A 15268-nucleotide genomic window follows, 5' to 3' on the forward strand; every position below is an offset into this window, starting at 1 on the left:
ACAGAATTGACATGATTCCAAAACATTTGCCACAACTGGACACTCCCAGAACATGAAGAAATGAACCCGATGTGGGGGTAGTGCAGAATTGACAGTAGTAGTTGAGGGTTGTAGTTTCATTAAGTATCTTCATATTTCTTTTACCTATGATGACTGATAGATGGGAGATGATACTTGTTAGATACTGTTAGATGATACTTCACACTAGTCGCTTTGGGCACATTTCTAATGTAAATCACACACACACACACACTGGATTTTTAGTTGGAGATCCCCAAGGTGTGGCTGCGTGGCTTCTCTCTGTAACACACTGCCATATGAGTCTGTGTTCCAGAGAAAGCAGGTCTTATCACTCTCAGCAGTCATGTCACATCTGTCATCTCTCTTATCAGTCTGCTGTTTCTATACCTCCCTTTCATCCATCTAATAACCAGTCTGGCTACTTCATACTGCTTCTCTCTCTCCATAGTTAGTCTCATAGACTGCATGACACATGGATTATTTATTTATTTTATTATTTATGTTTTTGTCCGTCTTGCCCTTGGTGTGGTCATTGGTTGGTTGCGGTTATTCAGAGATGGTTATGGATGTTTGTCAGACTTTAGCAGCGTTAGGCGTCATCGCTGAGGGATCGAGTTTCACTAACCATATCTGTGATTAAAGATCGGTTTCTATGGTGACTCAGGGGATTATGTTCGTTTCACAAGGAGACATGTTTGTGTCGCCCCGCTGAACCAAAGCAATGAGAGGCGCTGCACTAAAATGTGAGTGTGTGTGTGTGTTTGTTTGTGTGTCTCTGTGTGTTTGTGTGTGTGCGTGTGTGTGTGTGTGTGTGTGTGCGTGTGTTTGTGTGTGTGTGTGTGTCTGTGTGTGTTTGTGCGTCTGTGTGTGTTTGTGCGTCTGTGTGTGTTTGTGCGTCTGTGTGTGTGTGTGTGTGTGTGTGTGTGTGTCTGTGTGTGTGTGTGTGTGTGTGTGTGTGTATGCGTGCGCGCGGTTGTGTGCTGGGTGTGTGTGGGTATGTTTGGCAGAGCCTGAAGCAGAGGAATGCATGCACATGGACATTGATGCACACAAACAATGGAAGCAGGAAATACCTAACACCTGCCCTCAATCAAACAGATAACATGAGTAGCTGTACTGTATGACCTCGGGTGGCCCAGCTTACATTGAAACAGAGGCCATTATGATTCAACCCTAGACTCCATTGTGGTTCCCTACCAGGCTCAGCCAGGTCTCACTGAGAGATTAGTGTTCATCGGTAGGGTGGGGTCCACTAAAACCTGTCCCCAACCAACCCCCCTTTATCCCCACCGACCCCCACACCTCCCACCCTCTCTAACAGGGTCTGCCCTGCTGACGGCTGGTTGTGCAATGGCTACTGGATCAGTAAAGCTGGTTAGAAGAGATGAATACATACACACACATACGCTCGCGCGCACGCACACACACACACACACACACACACACACACACACATTCCTGGCCAGGCTGTCCCAGAGGTGGGTTGGGAAGGTTACGGTCCTGTGAATGAAGCAGTGTTTTCATTAGACCCCTCTCCTCTTTCCTCTGCCCACTTTCCCCTTTCTGCTCATCTCCTCTTTATTGTCCTGTCTCCTCTTCATATCTCCCCTCTCTCCTCCTCCTCCTCATCTGTCTGCTTCCCGTTCTTTTCACCTTCTCCTCTTCCCTCCTCTTTCTCCTCACCTCCTTTTCTCCCTCCCCTTCTTCTCCTCCCTCTGGCCTACTGTGTGACGTGTTTTGATAGATGACAAAAATTGAGTTCAGGTCCAGTTCACAGTGAGGTGTTCTGATGGGTGAGGTGGGGGTGAGGAGGAGGTGAGGAGGAGGAGGAGGAGCATTGTTTAAAGCTGCTTCCTCCTCAGCATTCCTCTCCGACAGGGCACCACTTTATCTACACCAAGATGCATTACCATTAACGGTCCACACCAACCGGTTTCACTAGTTTCATTAGTCATTCTCTGAGGTATTTTTAGGAAAGTAACGCCAGATATAGCTCGGAGCCATTCTCGATAAAAATGTTTTCGAAAGGTTGTTTGACAAAAACAGCAGAGGGTTATATTTGACTCTGGGCACAGTGGGCGCCCTTGTTACAAGGGCGGTTCCACTGAATCGGTGCCTTTTCTGTCCATAGGACATTATATGCATACATATGCATGAAAAGTGTCTTTATAATACATTATTTTATGAAGCAAAGTGTCCTGCATCAGAACATCAGAACATCATGTAAAATCTTAATAAAAACACTACCTAGAACACTGGAAAAATAGGATTTTAGTTTGTAAACAGGCTAGCCACACTTTGGTCCTATCTCATGACACATGGGAAATGCTTTCCCGGAGGGGCTAAGAAAATAGAATGTATCGCCCAAAATACACATTGTTTATTTCACATCTAAATTTCTTTTCTCTTTACTTGATTCATTGTGCAATAACATTGTGCTGCATCAGGAGGTCATAGGTCAGCTAAAAATGTCCAAATGACTCACATGGGCCTAATATTGAGTCTGACTCTCTTCTGATCTCTTCTTATAATATACTATAAAACAACAAGACAGTGTACGACATAGTAGGAGACAAACAGTAATAGGACATACACTGCATAAAAACAGGGAATAGTGAGTGGTAGTTTACAGTAGGGGAGAAGTGTCCGTTTCTAGCCATAGCAAACAGGTGAGTTTTGAGACGTTTTTTTTTATTAATGCAATGTGTCTGTGGCTTACATAGTTGGGGTGTTACATAGATCTGTGGCTTACATAGTTGGAGTGTTACATACATCTGTGGCTTACATAGTTGGAGTGTGGGGAGTGTTTTAATACGGCATTCCTATGTTATGTCACTGCTTATATACTGCAGATATTTAGAGTAAATAGCATTAGAGCACAGCTTTGTCCAACTGTGACTTGGGGCTTAAATTGTTTGGGATGTCAATATTGTTACTGGTCTGCTCTCTCCCTCTCACTCTTGCTTTCTCTCTCTCTCTCTCTCTCTCTCTCTCTCTCTCTCTCTCTCTCTCTCTCTCTCTCTCTCTCTCTCTCTCTCTCTCTCTCTCTCTTTTTCTCTTGCCTGCTAAGATCCGGATGTCAAACCAGTGACCTATAGGGTGTGTGCGTGTGTGTGATTACATGACGTAATTACCTGTGTTTTACCTCGTTAGGTACTGTGTGTTTCGTTCCCACTGAGAGGCTGGGGTTATCCTGTTTCTCTCCTGCAGTCTCACACACCGCGCTGGTACAGCACTCCTCCGCCGACTTCTTGAACCCTGGGAACCCTGTTCTGTTCTCCTCTCCCCTTCATCCTCTCCTCTCCCCTTCTTCCTCTCCTTTCCCCTTCTCCTCTCCTCTCTCCTTCTTCCTCTTCTCTCCCCTTCTTCCTCTCCTCTCCCCTTCTCCTCTCTCCTTCTTCCTCTCCTCTCCCCTTCTTCCTCTCCTCTCCCCTTCTCCTCTCCTTTCCCCTTCTTCCTCTCCTCTCCCCATCTCTTCTCCTTTCCCCTTCTTCCTCTCCTCTCTCCTTCTCCTCTCCTTTCCCCTTCTTCCTCTCAGCTCCCCTTCTCCTCTCTCTTTTTTCCTCTCCTCTGCTTTGCCAGGTCCCTGATTCTGAAGTGAAGGCTTGGTACTGTAGGGGCTAGACGTAATGCTCTCTCTCTCTCTCTCTCTCTCTCTGAGGAGGAGGAGGAGGAGGAGGAGATGAGGCTTAGGGTCAGATCATGTGTGAATGACTGAACATCACGCTCCAGGTGAACGGTGTAGGTTTGTATATGGACGGTAGGGACATGTCCCTACCCATATTTGAGCCAACTAATTCGCATTATCGTTGGAGTGAAGTCATAATTAGATCATTCCGTTGTTGTGTCCCAAACAATGTTGAGACCAAACCTACGCCCTTGCTCCAGATACACGTCCTGTGTGTCAGACAGAGCATTATCACCATGGTAACATGTTCCGAGGGTCAGAGTGCATTGTGGGTTCTTTTAAGACACTGTTATAAAGACATAAATAGGGCCTGTCCTCTCCCGTGGCTGGGCGACTCCTTATCTAGATGAGGTCAATGTCAATTCCTCCAATGACACAGAGGCGCTGCACGTGTGTGTGTGTGTGTGTGTGTGTGTGTGTGTGTGTGTGTGTGTGTGTGTGTGTGTGTGTGCGTGCGTGCGTGCACGTGCACAGATTTTTAACTGAGTTTATAGGGTTGAATTACTCTGTGCCAGTGAGTATGCGTCTCGGAGCTCCTTATCACCAGGGAAGCCCCTATCTCTAGTGCTGCATTGCAGGGCACATCAGGTCAGGGTGATCAGCTGACACGTCATACCATCATTTCTTTTCAATCTGTTTTATCTAGATAGGCCTCGGATAAAGCGGGCCATTTCCGCGGCCATAATCACACTGTTGCAGCTATCGTCTGATGGCACGCTACCGCAAGGAAATGGTGTACCAGTGTCATAGATTGAAACATGTCTTCATCTAGTAACTGTTTACATACTATTTTTTTTTTGTGTGTATAGTTTTTTTTCCCATATAGCAGACGACGACTTTTTTACACGACTTACAACAAGATTACAGGGACAGTGTCCTTGGAGTGACTTAGGGCTTACTAGTATTGCCTTACTCAAGGGCACACTAGTGGTGGTGCTCCCAGATGGGACTTGAACTCATGACCTTCTGATCACCAGTCCAGCTCACCATCCACTAGGCCACCACTACCACAGATGGGTACAGAGTGCCATGTCACATGCGTCACTTTTCAATTCGCGCCAGAGGCGTGTGATGTAGAGGCGTGGAGTTAACTCTCTTGGTGTTGCGGTTAGTGTGGCCAGTTGGGGAGTGAAGGGTTGTGGGTTCGATCCCCGCTTAGATCAAGCTGCTCTACCCCATCGTTCGCTACAGTGCTTCTCTCGTACTTTGATTCACATCATTATCAGTTGCCAGCGTGCTTCCTTGTCAACATTGTTCTCTGTCTCTCTCTCTCTGCCTCTCTCTCTCCCTCTCTCTCTCTCTCTCTCTCTCTCTCCCTCCTTCTCTCCTTCTCTCTCTCCATCTCTCCTCTCTCTCTTCCCCCCCTCTTTCTCCCTCTCTCTCTCTCTCCCTATCTCCCTCTCTCCTCTCTCTCTTTCTCCCCCCCTCTCTCTCTCTTTCTCTCTCTCACACACACACACACACACACACATCATAACTGAGTTCACAATGTATATGGTGTAATGGCCTATCCAGCGGCTGCGAGGCCTACTCAGCTCAATTAGACTAATCTCTGAGACTTCAGCTCGAGCTCAGCTGTCACCACTCACGTCACTTTCCCGTCACTGACAATAAAAGGGGTGCCCAGCACTCAATGGAACCTGTGTTAACCTCGCCTTAGTAAACTAAGCAATTCCCATCACAAATTGCCACGTGTCCTTGGCATCCAAAATGCACATTGGGCATTGTGTGTGTGTGTGTGTGTGTGAGAGAGAGGGAGAGAGAGAGAGAGAGAGAGAGAGAGAGAGAGAGAGAGAGAGAGAGAGTTGGGGGGGGAGAGAGAGAGAGGGGGGGGGGGGGAGAGAGAGAGAGAGAGAGAGAGAGGGGGGGGGGAGGGAGAGTGAGAGAGAGAGAGTCAACTTTATGACCATAAAGAATAGAGAGGATGTCGGACTGGTTTGCTCACCCTGCCTCTCACCCAGCTCTCCAGCGGTTGCCTGGAGCAGAAAGAGAGAGAGAGAGAGGGAGAGGGAGATGTGATATGATCTCTCCGTCACACACACCCAGACTGCCTTGTATTGTTCTACTCTCTGCTCTCAGTTTCAGTCTCTCCTCCCCAAATCCTTGTCTTATCTTCAGTCTGGAGCACTGTTTTCACAATGGAAAGATAAGAAACCACAAATGATCATGTCTTTATAAATAGTTATATCTTGGCAGTTATGTTTCCATAAATAACTACCCAGGCCAAAAGTTGAAGGTTGTTTATGGACTATCATTTTATTTTGTTTTATTTCTCTCATTTACAGCATGTGCATTGTGTAAGTATGTCGCCTTTGCGCGGATTGGATAATAGATATTTCGCAAAGCAAAGGGATCTTTCGATTGAGACATTCTTGTTTCTCTTTCTCCATAGCATAGTTTTCCCCCTTTGAATCATTGTTGTCAACAGGAACTAGGCCTAGAGACCTTTCTCTGACTGAAGTCTTATTTTTGAACACAGGGCAGGATGAGCGGGAAATGATTGACGCTTGAGTTCTTGCACTTGCTCGAGGCGCAGTTGCGAGCTCAAAGGATGATGTCACCTTTGTCGCGCGGCGGGGAGGGGAGGGCGGAGCGTGGAAGGGGGTGGGAGGGGCCAAGAGTAGGACAGACAGTTTCAGGTACGCTTCAACTTTCACAACAAGTTTTAGGGAGTTGGAGTGAGCGATCGGCGGAGCCGGATAGCCTACTTTGGGATTGTAGCCTATAAATGAAGTCTCTGCTGACAGATGAGAATAATACATTGTATCCGCGATAACACGAAAATGCATTGGGAACAAGTTCTCCGTTTAAATAATGCCAAGGTGAGATTGAGTTTTCTGTCTTGCAATGTATGTATGTCTGTTGTGTTAGATGTCTATAATATGACAATAGAATGAACGATAGTGTCGTTATTGCTTCACCCCTTACCGGACGCGGTGAGTTGTCTCTTGTTACTCGTGTGATTACAGTGGGGCCAGTCATTGATTAGTCATATTCGCTCACGCGTGTGTACGCAACTCGCCGGTTATTGTATTTGCCAATTACGACGTGCGAATACACGTAGACCGACAGCTGATCGCAGCTGCTGCAGAGTTGAGGATGTATTGAATGCCAGAATGGACAGTCACAGAGAAGTGATCCGCAGCCAGCGCATGCTCTCTCCCCCTCCGGGTCTGTGTACCCAGCCCCTCCGTTGTGAACGCCTTGTGCCAGTACAGACAATGCCTTAGGGATGTCTTGGCTGTCAGGTTGAACCACACTTGGCAGCATGCCTGGTGTATGCCTGATCTCATGATTCATTAAATGCAAGATTCATTAAATGCAAGATTCTGTCACGCAACACAGAACAAGCAATTGTGGCTTTCGGGAGTTCAGCGTCCAATTCAGAGTTCATGACCAATGGGCGTATGTTCTAGACATCTAATCAAACAGTTTGCAGAGTGATAGGGAAACCAGGTTAAGATAACGTCATTGTCTTTTTTTCAAGTGCCTTCAGCAGTGGTGGCACAGGCAGTTCAACCTATCTGAGAAAAGTCTATGGCTCTAATCACAAATCCTGTCTGAACGTGACATATGTCTGCACACTTTAGTGCATTTGGTTTAATAATTATTATCTATGACTCAATCATTAACCTGGTATAGCTTTTTCTCATCTGGCCAGAAGATGTGTGCTGCTGGGTGTGTGGATTACAGCAGTGTTACAGCAGTGAGTCAGCCTTGACTCTGGACATATGGAAGGAAATCCTTTTTTTTTTTCAGCTTCCTTTTTTTCTGTTTGTAGAAGCCAGAGTGTCAAATTGTGAATCATGCATCATGCAGTTCCGAAACAACTGACCGCGAGTGCTCTTCTCAGCTGGCACTGATCCCCCTCTTTACTGAAGGAGCCAGGGGCAGAAATGCAGATTGCAGAAGAGAAAAGTCATCACGTCAGCTAAACTTCCCAAATAAGTGAGCTTGCTCAATATGCAACTTACACTCTAACTTGTCTGCTTTCTTTCTTTCCTCCTCTCTCTTTCTCTCGCCAACCTCCCACCTCCGCCTTCCCCCACTCCTCTCCTCTCGTCTCCTCTCCTCCCCCCACCCTCTCTTCTTCTCCTTTCTCAGATTGATCGGTTGGAGGTGAGTGGGTTGGCTCAGACTCCCCTGGCGTGTGGGGCAGATTGTTCCTTCACCGGGGGTGACGATGGCACCCCGGACCCCCAGCGCACCAAGCAGGCGATCGCTCAGCTGCAGCAGAAGATCCTCAAACTCACGGAGCAGATCAAGATCGAGCAGACAGCCAGAGATGACAACGTGGCCGAGTACCTCAAACTGGCCAACAACGCCGACAAGCAGCAGAGTGCTCGTATCAAACAGGTGAGGGGAGGTTGGACTTCTATTCCAATGATTACTGTAAATGGACTATAAAATGCACATATATATATATATATATATATATATATATATATATATATATATATATATATATATATATATATATATATATATATATATATATACATATACACTACCAGTCAAAAGTATTAGAACCCAGAAGTATTTTGTATTGAAATTGAGCTAAAATAGATCATCAACAAATCACTCAATTGAGAGTAATTTTGGAATTAATATCTTCTGTTTTTATAGGGTCTCTGATTTGCATTTATACACATGTTACAAATCAGAAATGTAAATCTCTTGTAAACCTCAGGTGTTTGAGAAGAAGAACCAGAAGTCTGCCCAGACCATCCAGCAGCTGCAGAGGAAGCTGGAGCACTACCACCGCAAGCTGCGGGAGGTGGAGCACAATGGCATCCCTCGCCAGCCCAAAGATGTGCTGCGGGACATGCAGCAGGGCCTGAAGGACGTGGGGGCCAAGGTCACAGGCTTCAGCGAGGGGGTGGTGGGCAGTGTCAAGGGGGGTCTCTCCAGCATCTCCCAGGCCACACACTCCGCCGCCGGGGCGGTGGTCGCCAAACCCCGGGAGATCGCCTCGCTCTTCCGCAACAAGTTTGGCAGTGCCGACAACATCCCCTCCCTCAAGGACTCTCTGGACGACCCGTCGGGAGAGGAGGGGGTGACGGGCGCCGGGGGGAGGTCGCTGCTCGGCGGCGCCAACCACCTGCAGTCCAGCCCCAAGTACGGAAGCGAGGACGACTGCTCCAGTGCCACGTCGGGCTCCGCCGGGGCCAACAGCACCACAGGGGCCCCCGGAGGCCCCCCCAGCTCCAAGGGGAACACCCTGGAGAGGAGCCAGAGCTCCAGCCTGGACATGATGCTGCAGGAAGTGCAGGAGCTGAGGGAGGGCCAGGGACGGCTGGAGGAGAGCCTGGAGGGGCTGAAGAGTCACTACCAGAGGGATTACACCGTCATCATGCAAGCCCTACAGGAGGAACGATTTAGGTACAGACCAGGGTTAATAAACACTCCTTATATAGAGCGAAATGGGTATAAGTGCAGTTTCCTGGCAAGTTCTGAACAAGAAACTCCCTTGACGTTGCCAAGGGTAACAGTGGCCAGGGAAAAAAGTCCCTTTCAGAAAGGCAGTCAGGAACAACTTAAGTTCGCACTTTGGCATCCTGACTCGTCCTGACCATAGATCCTGTAGTCTCTCTATGGTAGAGCTATCTGAGGGCATGAGATTGTCAAGGCAACATTTACCCCACTCACCCCAAGGGGTGAAGAGCACCTTTATCAAACTCAGCAGATAGATAATGGAGAGAACCGTCTCACTGAACTCTTGTGAAACTCAAATCCTGTACTGCGTCTGTGTGGTGCTTTTACAACCAGAACTTTGTGCAGCGCAGCACGTGATTACTATGTATTTACCCTCCCCTTTAACAATTTGTGACGTTAGAATTATAAGGTTCTATCTCCATTTTTGTCAAAATTGAGTTTTTTTTACATAACCTGATCCATTAGGTGTTTATTAATGCCTGTGTGGTGTTATTTTTTAAATGTTGACATTTTTCAGTTAGTAATTCATAAAATACAAAGGTTTCATCTCACAAAACATAATGGAATGTAAAAACGTTGACACTCAATATCTCTGAACTACCCTAAACGGAGGTAGAACCTTATAATTCTAAGCTCACGAATTACAACTATTACACCCTGTTATTCATCTAGTTGTGAGACCTAAAGGTCCATTGACACGATAAGTTATGAGGGCTTAACTCCCTCAATAACAGATTAGATATGTAGCGTTTAGAAAACTGTAGAAGAACACTAAACCTGTTGTCCGCCGTCAAATGTTTGGTTTTGAAACTTGGAGGAGAGAGGGACGGTTGGGCAGAGTAACGGACAGAGTGGGCCTTACTGACAGACGGACAGACACAAATGACGTTACTTTGGCTCCTGGTCCACGCCTCTAGTCTTACACACAGAGACGTCTGTGTGTGTGTGTGTGTGTGTGTGTGCGTGTGTGTGTGTGTGTGTGTGTGTGTGTGTGTGTGTGTGTGCGTGCGTGCGTGCGTGTGTGCGCGTGCGTGCGCACGCGCGTGTGTGTGAGTTTAAGGCACGAGCCCTTAAAATAAACCACCAACATTCCTCCTGAATGTCTTAATGAGGGAGCAGCCGAAAGAGGGCGGGGGAAAGGGGGAGGGAAGAAGGGGGAGAGAGGAAGAGTTTGAGTGACCAGGAGACAGGAACATTTTTCTTCCTAAAATGTCCATCTGAGACTAGAGCGTCTGTGTTTGTTTTTCGGGCTAAAAATAAGGAGCAGCAGAATGACCACTACTGACTTTACTTGAGCATGTCTGCTGGGGATGAAACTGTAATAACCACTATGGTACCGCTACCGCAGCAATGTTGCATTCATTACAAATAACCTGAATAACCTGAATACCAACCAGCTGTTCGCATATGGAACATAAGGAGTGAATCATAGGTCAGAAAACAATCAGAAACAACATTCAGCTCTTCTGAGACCACGAAAATGACATTACATAGTAGTTACCAGCTGAGGCTGATACCTGTGTTACTCATAGTGGAAACTTTGTTTTGTAGGGTTGGGTTTCACTAATGTATCATCAGCATTATCAGGATGGTGCACATGTTCTGCGAAAGCACTACCCCCCCCCTCCCCTCCCTCTCTCTCTCTCTCTCTCTCTCGCTCTCGCTCCCCTTTGTTTATCTGTCTCTGACGCCTTGTCATTTTTGGGGATTAGGCCCCTTAACACGAGTGTACATGCAAGTGTGGTGTGTGTGTGTGTGTGTGTGTGTGTGTGAGTGTGTGTGTGTGTGTTTGCGTGCAGGCGGGCGGGCACGTGTGGTGTGTGTGTTGTCAGAGGCTACACATAGACAGATCTTGACAGATCTTGAAGGATGTGACTCTTGAACAGGTTGGGTGAGAGATAATGAGGTCACACAGGAGTGGAGTCACCTAACCAAACACACTCAATGTACAGTACAATACTACGTACTGCTCTGTTTATATCTTGCCTTCTCAGTGGCATGTACACCTATGCCAGTAAAGGTCTTTACAAGCCCCTCCCCCGCCCCCCGCTGAGGGGCTGTGATCGCTCATTGTCATCCTGCCCCCAGAGTGTCTCTGATTGGTCAGTTTCATCAGCAGATGAATAAGCAGCTCCTTATCGGCTCAGGGATAGTCATCAGTACACCACATCAGGTGTCATGTGACCAAAAAGCTCCTTAGGGTACTTTCCAGGAAAACAGGTGTGTGTGTGTGTGTGTGTGTGTGTTTGTGTGTACGCCTGCACATGTGTGTATGTTGGTGTATAATGTGTCAAGCTATTATTTCAAGCTATTATTTGAACTAATGGTTAAATGGTGTCTTATTTGTTTAGGTGTGAGCGGCTGGAGGAGCAGCTGAATGACCTGACGGAGCTGCACCAGAATGAGATCCTCAACCTGAAGCAGGAGCTGGCCAGCATGGAGGAGAAGATCGCCTACCAGTCCTACGAGAGAGCCAGAGACATACAGGTCAGTATTCAACACAACTTTGTGACAAGTCAAATCATCTGGTAACCTGGTGGTTGGAGTGCTTCAGATTTCTGAGAGGTTTTTTTGGGGTAATAAAGCGAAAGATGACACAACAAAAGTCTCGCCACATCTTTGAAGAAAGTTAGCCGATGTGTTTGAGCCCGAGGAAAGAGGAAGACTCAATATTGAAGAAAAGAAACCTTGGTCTTATTGGTATTCTTGCAAACTTCCAGATTGTGTGTGTGTGTGTGTGTGTGTGTGTGTGTGTGTGTGTGTGTGTGTGTGTGTGTGTGTGTGTGTGTGTGTGTGTGTGTGTGTGTGTGTGTGAGACAGGGAGAGAGAGAGACCCAAGTCTGGCCCATGTGGGTGTGTTTATGTGTAAACAGACACTTCTGTGTAAAATAAAACACTGAAGAATAGATGACAGGTCAAACATAAGACATACATTTATTATTAACAGTTATGGACATGATCGAACGAACTCAACACAAATAAACATTACATTATGTCTGACAAGAGGAGACATTCAAAAGATATTACAATTATTAATATGATTCATAATTCTTTGCTCAACCCTGAGTGACAGACAATCGATCATTATTGAATCCTAGATTTTGCTATGCTATTTTTACCATGCCCTCAATTTAAGATAAATTTGAGGGGTTTACGCTGAGTTCAATATCTGAAGCTGATGACTCACTCTACGTGTCGTTAATAATGCATGATCATCGCCCTATCTAGTCACGATTATGTTGTGCTGTATTAACAGAAGTTTATCTAGCGCACAACATCACATTAATGCACATAAGAAGAATGAGAATAGAGTATCAACAGAATAACCAATTTAACAGTTTCATAGCCACGTATAACTGTACGTTTTAACCATACGTTAACTTGCGTCAAGAACAACACGGGAGAATGGTGTGACGGGCCTAACCCAAAACTCAAAGAATTATATCTCTCTGTCCCTCTCCTTAAATATCATTCTCAACAAAGGACAAGGTGTGAGATACATTACAATCGCAAAGGAATTGACAAATGGTGAGGGTGTGACTTCTTCAGCCTGTCCGCCAGGCTCATTCAACTGTAAATAGTTATACACATTGAAATCAAGGCTGACGCCACCAAAATCCATCTACACCGGTGTGTTTGATTTTGGCCTTCGCCTGCATTATCCCTATGCTGCCTGTAGGGGGTGCTAGAGTTATACACTGTATATGCCATGCTAGTGCTACGTCTACTATCCTCTTTCTCTGCTATAACCCTGTTCTCTCCTTGTCTCCCTCCCGTCCTGTAGGAGTCTCTGGAGGCGTGTCAGACGAGGATCTCCAAGATGGAGCTCCAGCAGCAGCAGCAGCAGGTGGTCCAGCTGGAGGGGCTGGAGAACGCCACCGCCAGAACCCTCCTGGGCAAACTCATCAACGTCCTCCTGGCGCTCATGGCCGTGCTGCTGGTGTTCGTCTCCACCGTGGCCAACTGCGTGGTCCCGCTGATGAAGACGCGCTCCCGCTCCTTCTCCACCTTCCTCCTCATCCTCCTCTTCGCCTTTCTGTGGAGGAACTGGGACGCGTTGTCGGGGTACACGCACCGTGCGCTGCAGCCCCCCAGATGACCTGGGCGCAGAGAGCGACGCGCGTTGCGATGGCAACGCGGAGAGGTTGTAAAACTCACAGTTCACACACATACACTGGAAGCAGGAAGAGTGTAACTGCCAATGGGATGTGATGGTTGTGTTGATCATGGGCCCTGAGGAATCTGCCAATCAGCCAATCGGCCAATCGGCTGAGCTCAGTTCGGCGGGATTTGGGGTGAAGAGGAAGAGATAGCAAGGGAGAAAGGACAACAACAACAACAACAACAACAACAACAACAACAACACTCAGATATGACTTTCGTTTAGGAAAGAAGAGACATTGTTTACATTTTTGGTGATCAGATATAGTGTTTTTTTCTTCTCACAGGATGCATTGTCATACTGTTTTTATTTCTAGGGGTTAATCAAGTATATCATTGTTATTATTTCTAATATTATTATTTTATTTTCAACATTATTTTATTCAGTACCATGTAGCATTAAGCTCCTCCTACTCTGCACATAGAGGAGCTTGTCAGGAAACTGGTTGGTTGTTCACCTCAGAGGCCCAGCCCCTCTGCAGAGACCTGCAAATGTGATTGGCTGCCTTCAGGAAGAGAGTTCTCTACCTAGCTGTTATTGGTGGATATGAAAAAGACAACAGAAACTCACCTCGCACCTCTCCCACTGCGACGGATTCCGAGATCAGAAGTAAACCTTTCCTTAGAGGACTCTTTGTTGCCCAGACACAAAAGACTGACGGACCTTGCTTTGAGTGTCATGCCTAGAGACTCCTTGTGCTTCCGTACTGTTTCTTACTAGCGATGATTCACATCCCTTTTTAAAAAGTTTTCTTTTTATAAATAAAATGAGAAAATAAACCGTTTTAACTAGGAGAGGTTGATAATGAATAATGATTGATGTAGAATGTGGCACCAGCTTAGAGGGAAGGGATGTTTGGCTAGCTAGATCAACCGCCACAGAGGCGCACACAAAGACAATTGGTCAGCAAAAGAGAAGAAACTGCCACACTGCAATATCCATACTGTACACTCCCAAATGTGTTTCTTTTGATTTGGTAGTTGCCATAAACAGTGGTTTGCTGATCCAAACATACACCCTTTACTTGGCCCTCTCTGAGTAGAGGACTGCAGAGGGCCACGGTCAGGTGGTGGAAAAGGTGCCAGGGTAATGAACTTTGACCTGCTGTAATCAGCCCTTTTAGGTTAAGGTGGACAGAGGTGTCCTTAGAAGAGCACTGGTACTACTCGCCCCCAGTGTGTTATGAAATCCAGCTGGAGGAGGAATGCTGCTTCATATCTGCCATTGAAAGCTGTCGTGTCCCACTGCCATTCAAGTTCAATGCACTGCCTGTAAGCTGTACGTCTCCATCGCATCGTCGACTCCCTCTCCATCTCTCTTGCCATCCCCCTGTGTCCTGAAATGCACCACCCCCCCTATGTGCCAAAAATGTCCACCTTCCATCAGGGAGTTTTATGTCTCTTCACCCAGGGAGCCCAGGGACCCCAGAGCCGGACTTATCTTCTAGGGGTGTGGGGGGGGTCACCTTTTGGGGGGGGGGAGAGCATGGAGCACAGCAGGTCATCGTTTTATCCGGTCATTATTATAACAGATAACTTAGCGAGTATATACAGTAGAAGAATGTGTCAGCTTGGATTCAAGGTGCCTGTCATACTCAAATACTTTTGTTTTCAAAGGCAAAAAAATCTGTGTAAGATGCTCATACTCTATACTGTAAAATTTACTTGAGGTGAAATCTTAGGATCTGTGTTTCCTAATCCTGGTCCTTGAGTACAGCTCCGTTCGCCACCTCTATCCATTTTATCCTCGCGCCCCCGCCTGTTCAAGGACATTCAGCTGACCTCAATCAGACCATCTAAAGTCCACCATCTAAAGTCCACTCTGCAGTTCAATTAAGAGCTTGCGGGAAGATAACATAACTGTGGGATCCGTTGAACTGTAGATTAGCTTTTCGTAAGAACGCTGCTAGAGGACAAGGATTGAGAAACACTCTATAGAGATTTTTGATAGATTGTTGCCCA

The 15268-nt window shown here is 46.6% G+C and overlaps 1 protein-coding gene across 3 annotated transcripts in view; it reads left to right on the plus strand.

Annotated features, from left to right (window-relative positions):
• Positions 1–13975, plus strand: part of tmcc1a (transmembrane and coiled-coil domain family 1a) — a gene marked incomplete at its 5' end in the record, with an annotated part of 40652 nt that extends 26677 nt beyond the window's left edge. For 2 of the 3 annotated variants that reach the window (XM_080533302.1, XM_080533303.1), the window contains 4 exons: positions 7814–8065; positions 8400–9091; positions 11497–11632; positions 12930–13975. In XM_080533302.1, coding sequence (XP_080389428.1) covers positions 7814–8065; positions 8400–9091; positions 11497–11632; positions 12930–13244 — 1395 coding nt within the window. In that variant the 3' untranslated portion in view covers positions 13245–13975. Of the gene's footprint in view, positions 1–6492; positions 6532–7813; positions 8066–8399; positions 9092–11496; positions 11633–12929 lie in introns of those variants that run through there. The other variant, XM_080533304.1, reaches the window with a different exon arrangement.
• Between the last annotated feature and the right edge of the window lie 1293 nt (positions 13976–15268).

Source organism: Nansenia antarctica, assembly GCF_963989245.1.
Source record: "Nansenia antarctica genome assembly, chromosome: 6".
Taxonomy (NCBI): domain Eukaryota; kingdom Metazoa; phylum Chordata; class Actinopteri; order Argentiniformes; family Microstomatidae; genus Nansenia; species Nansenia antarctica.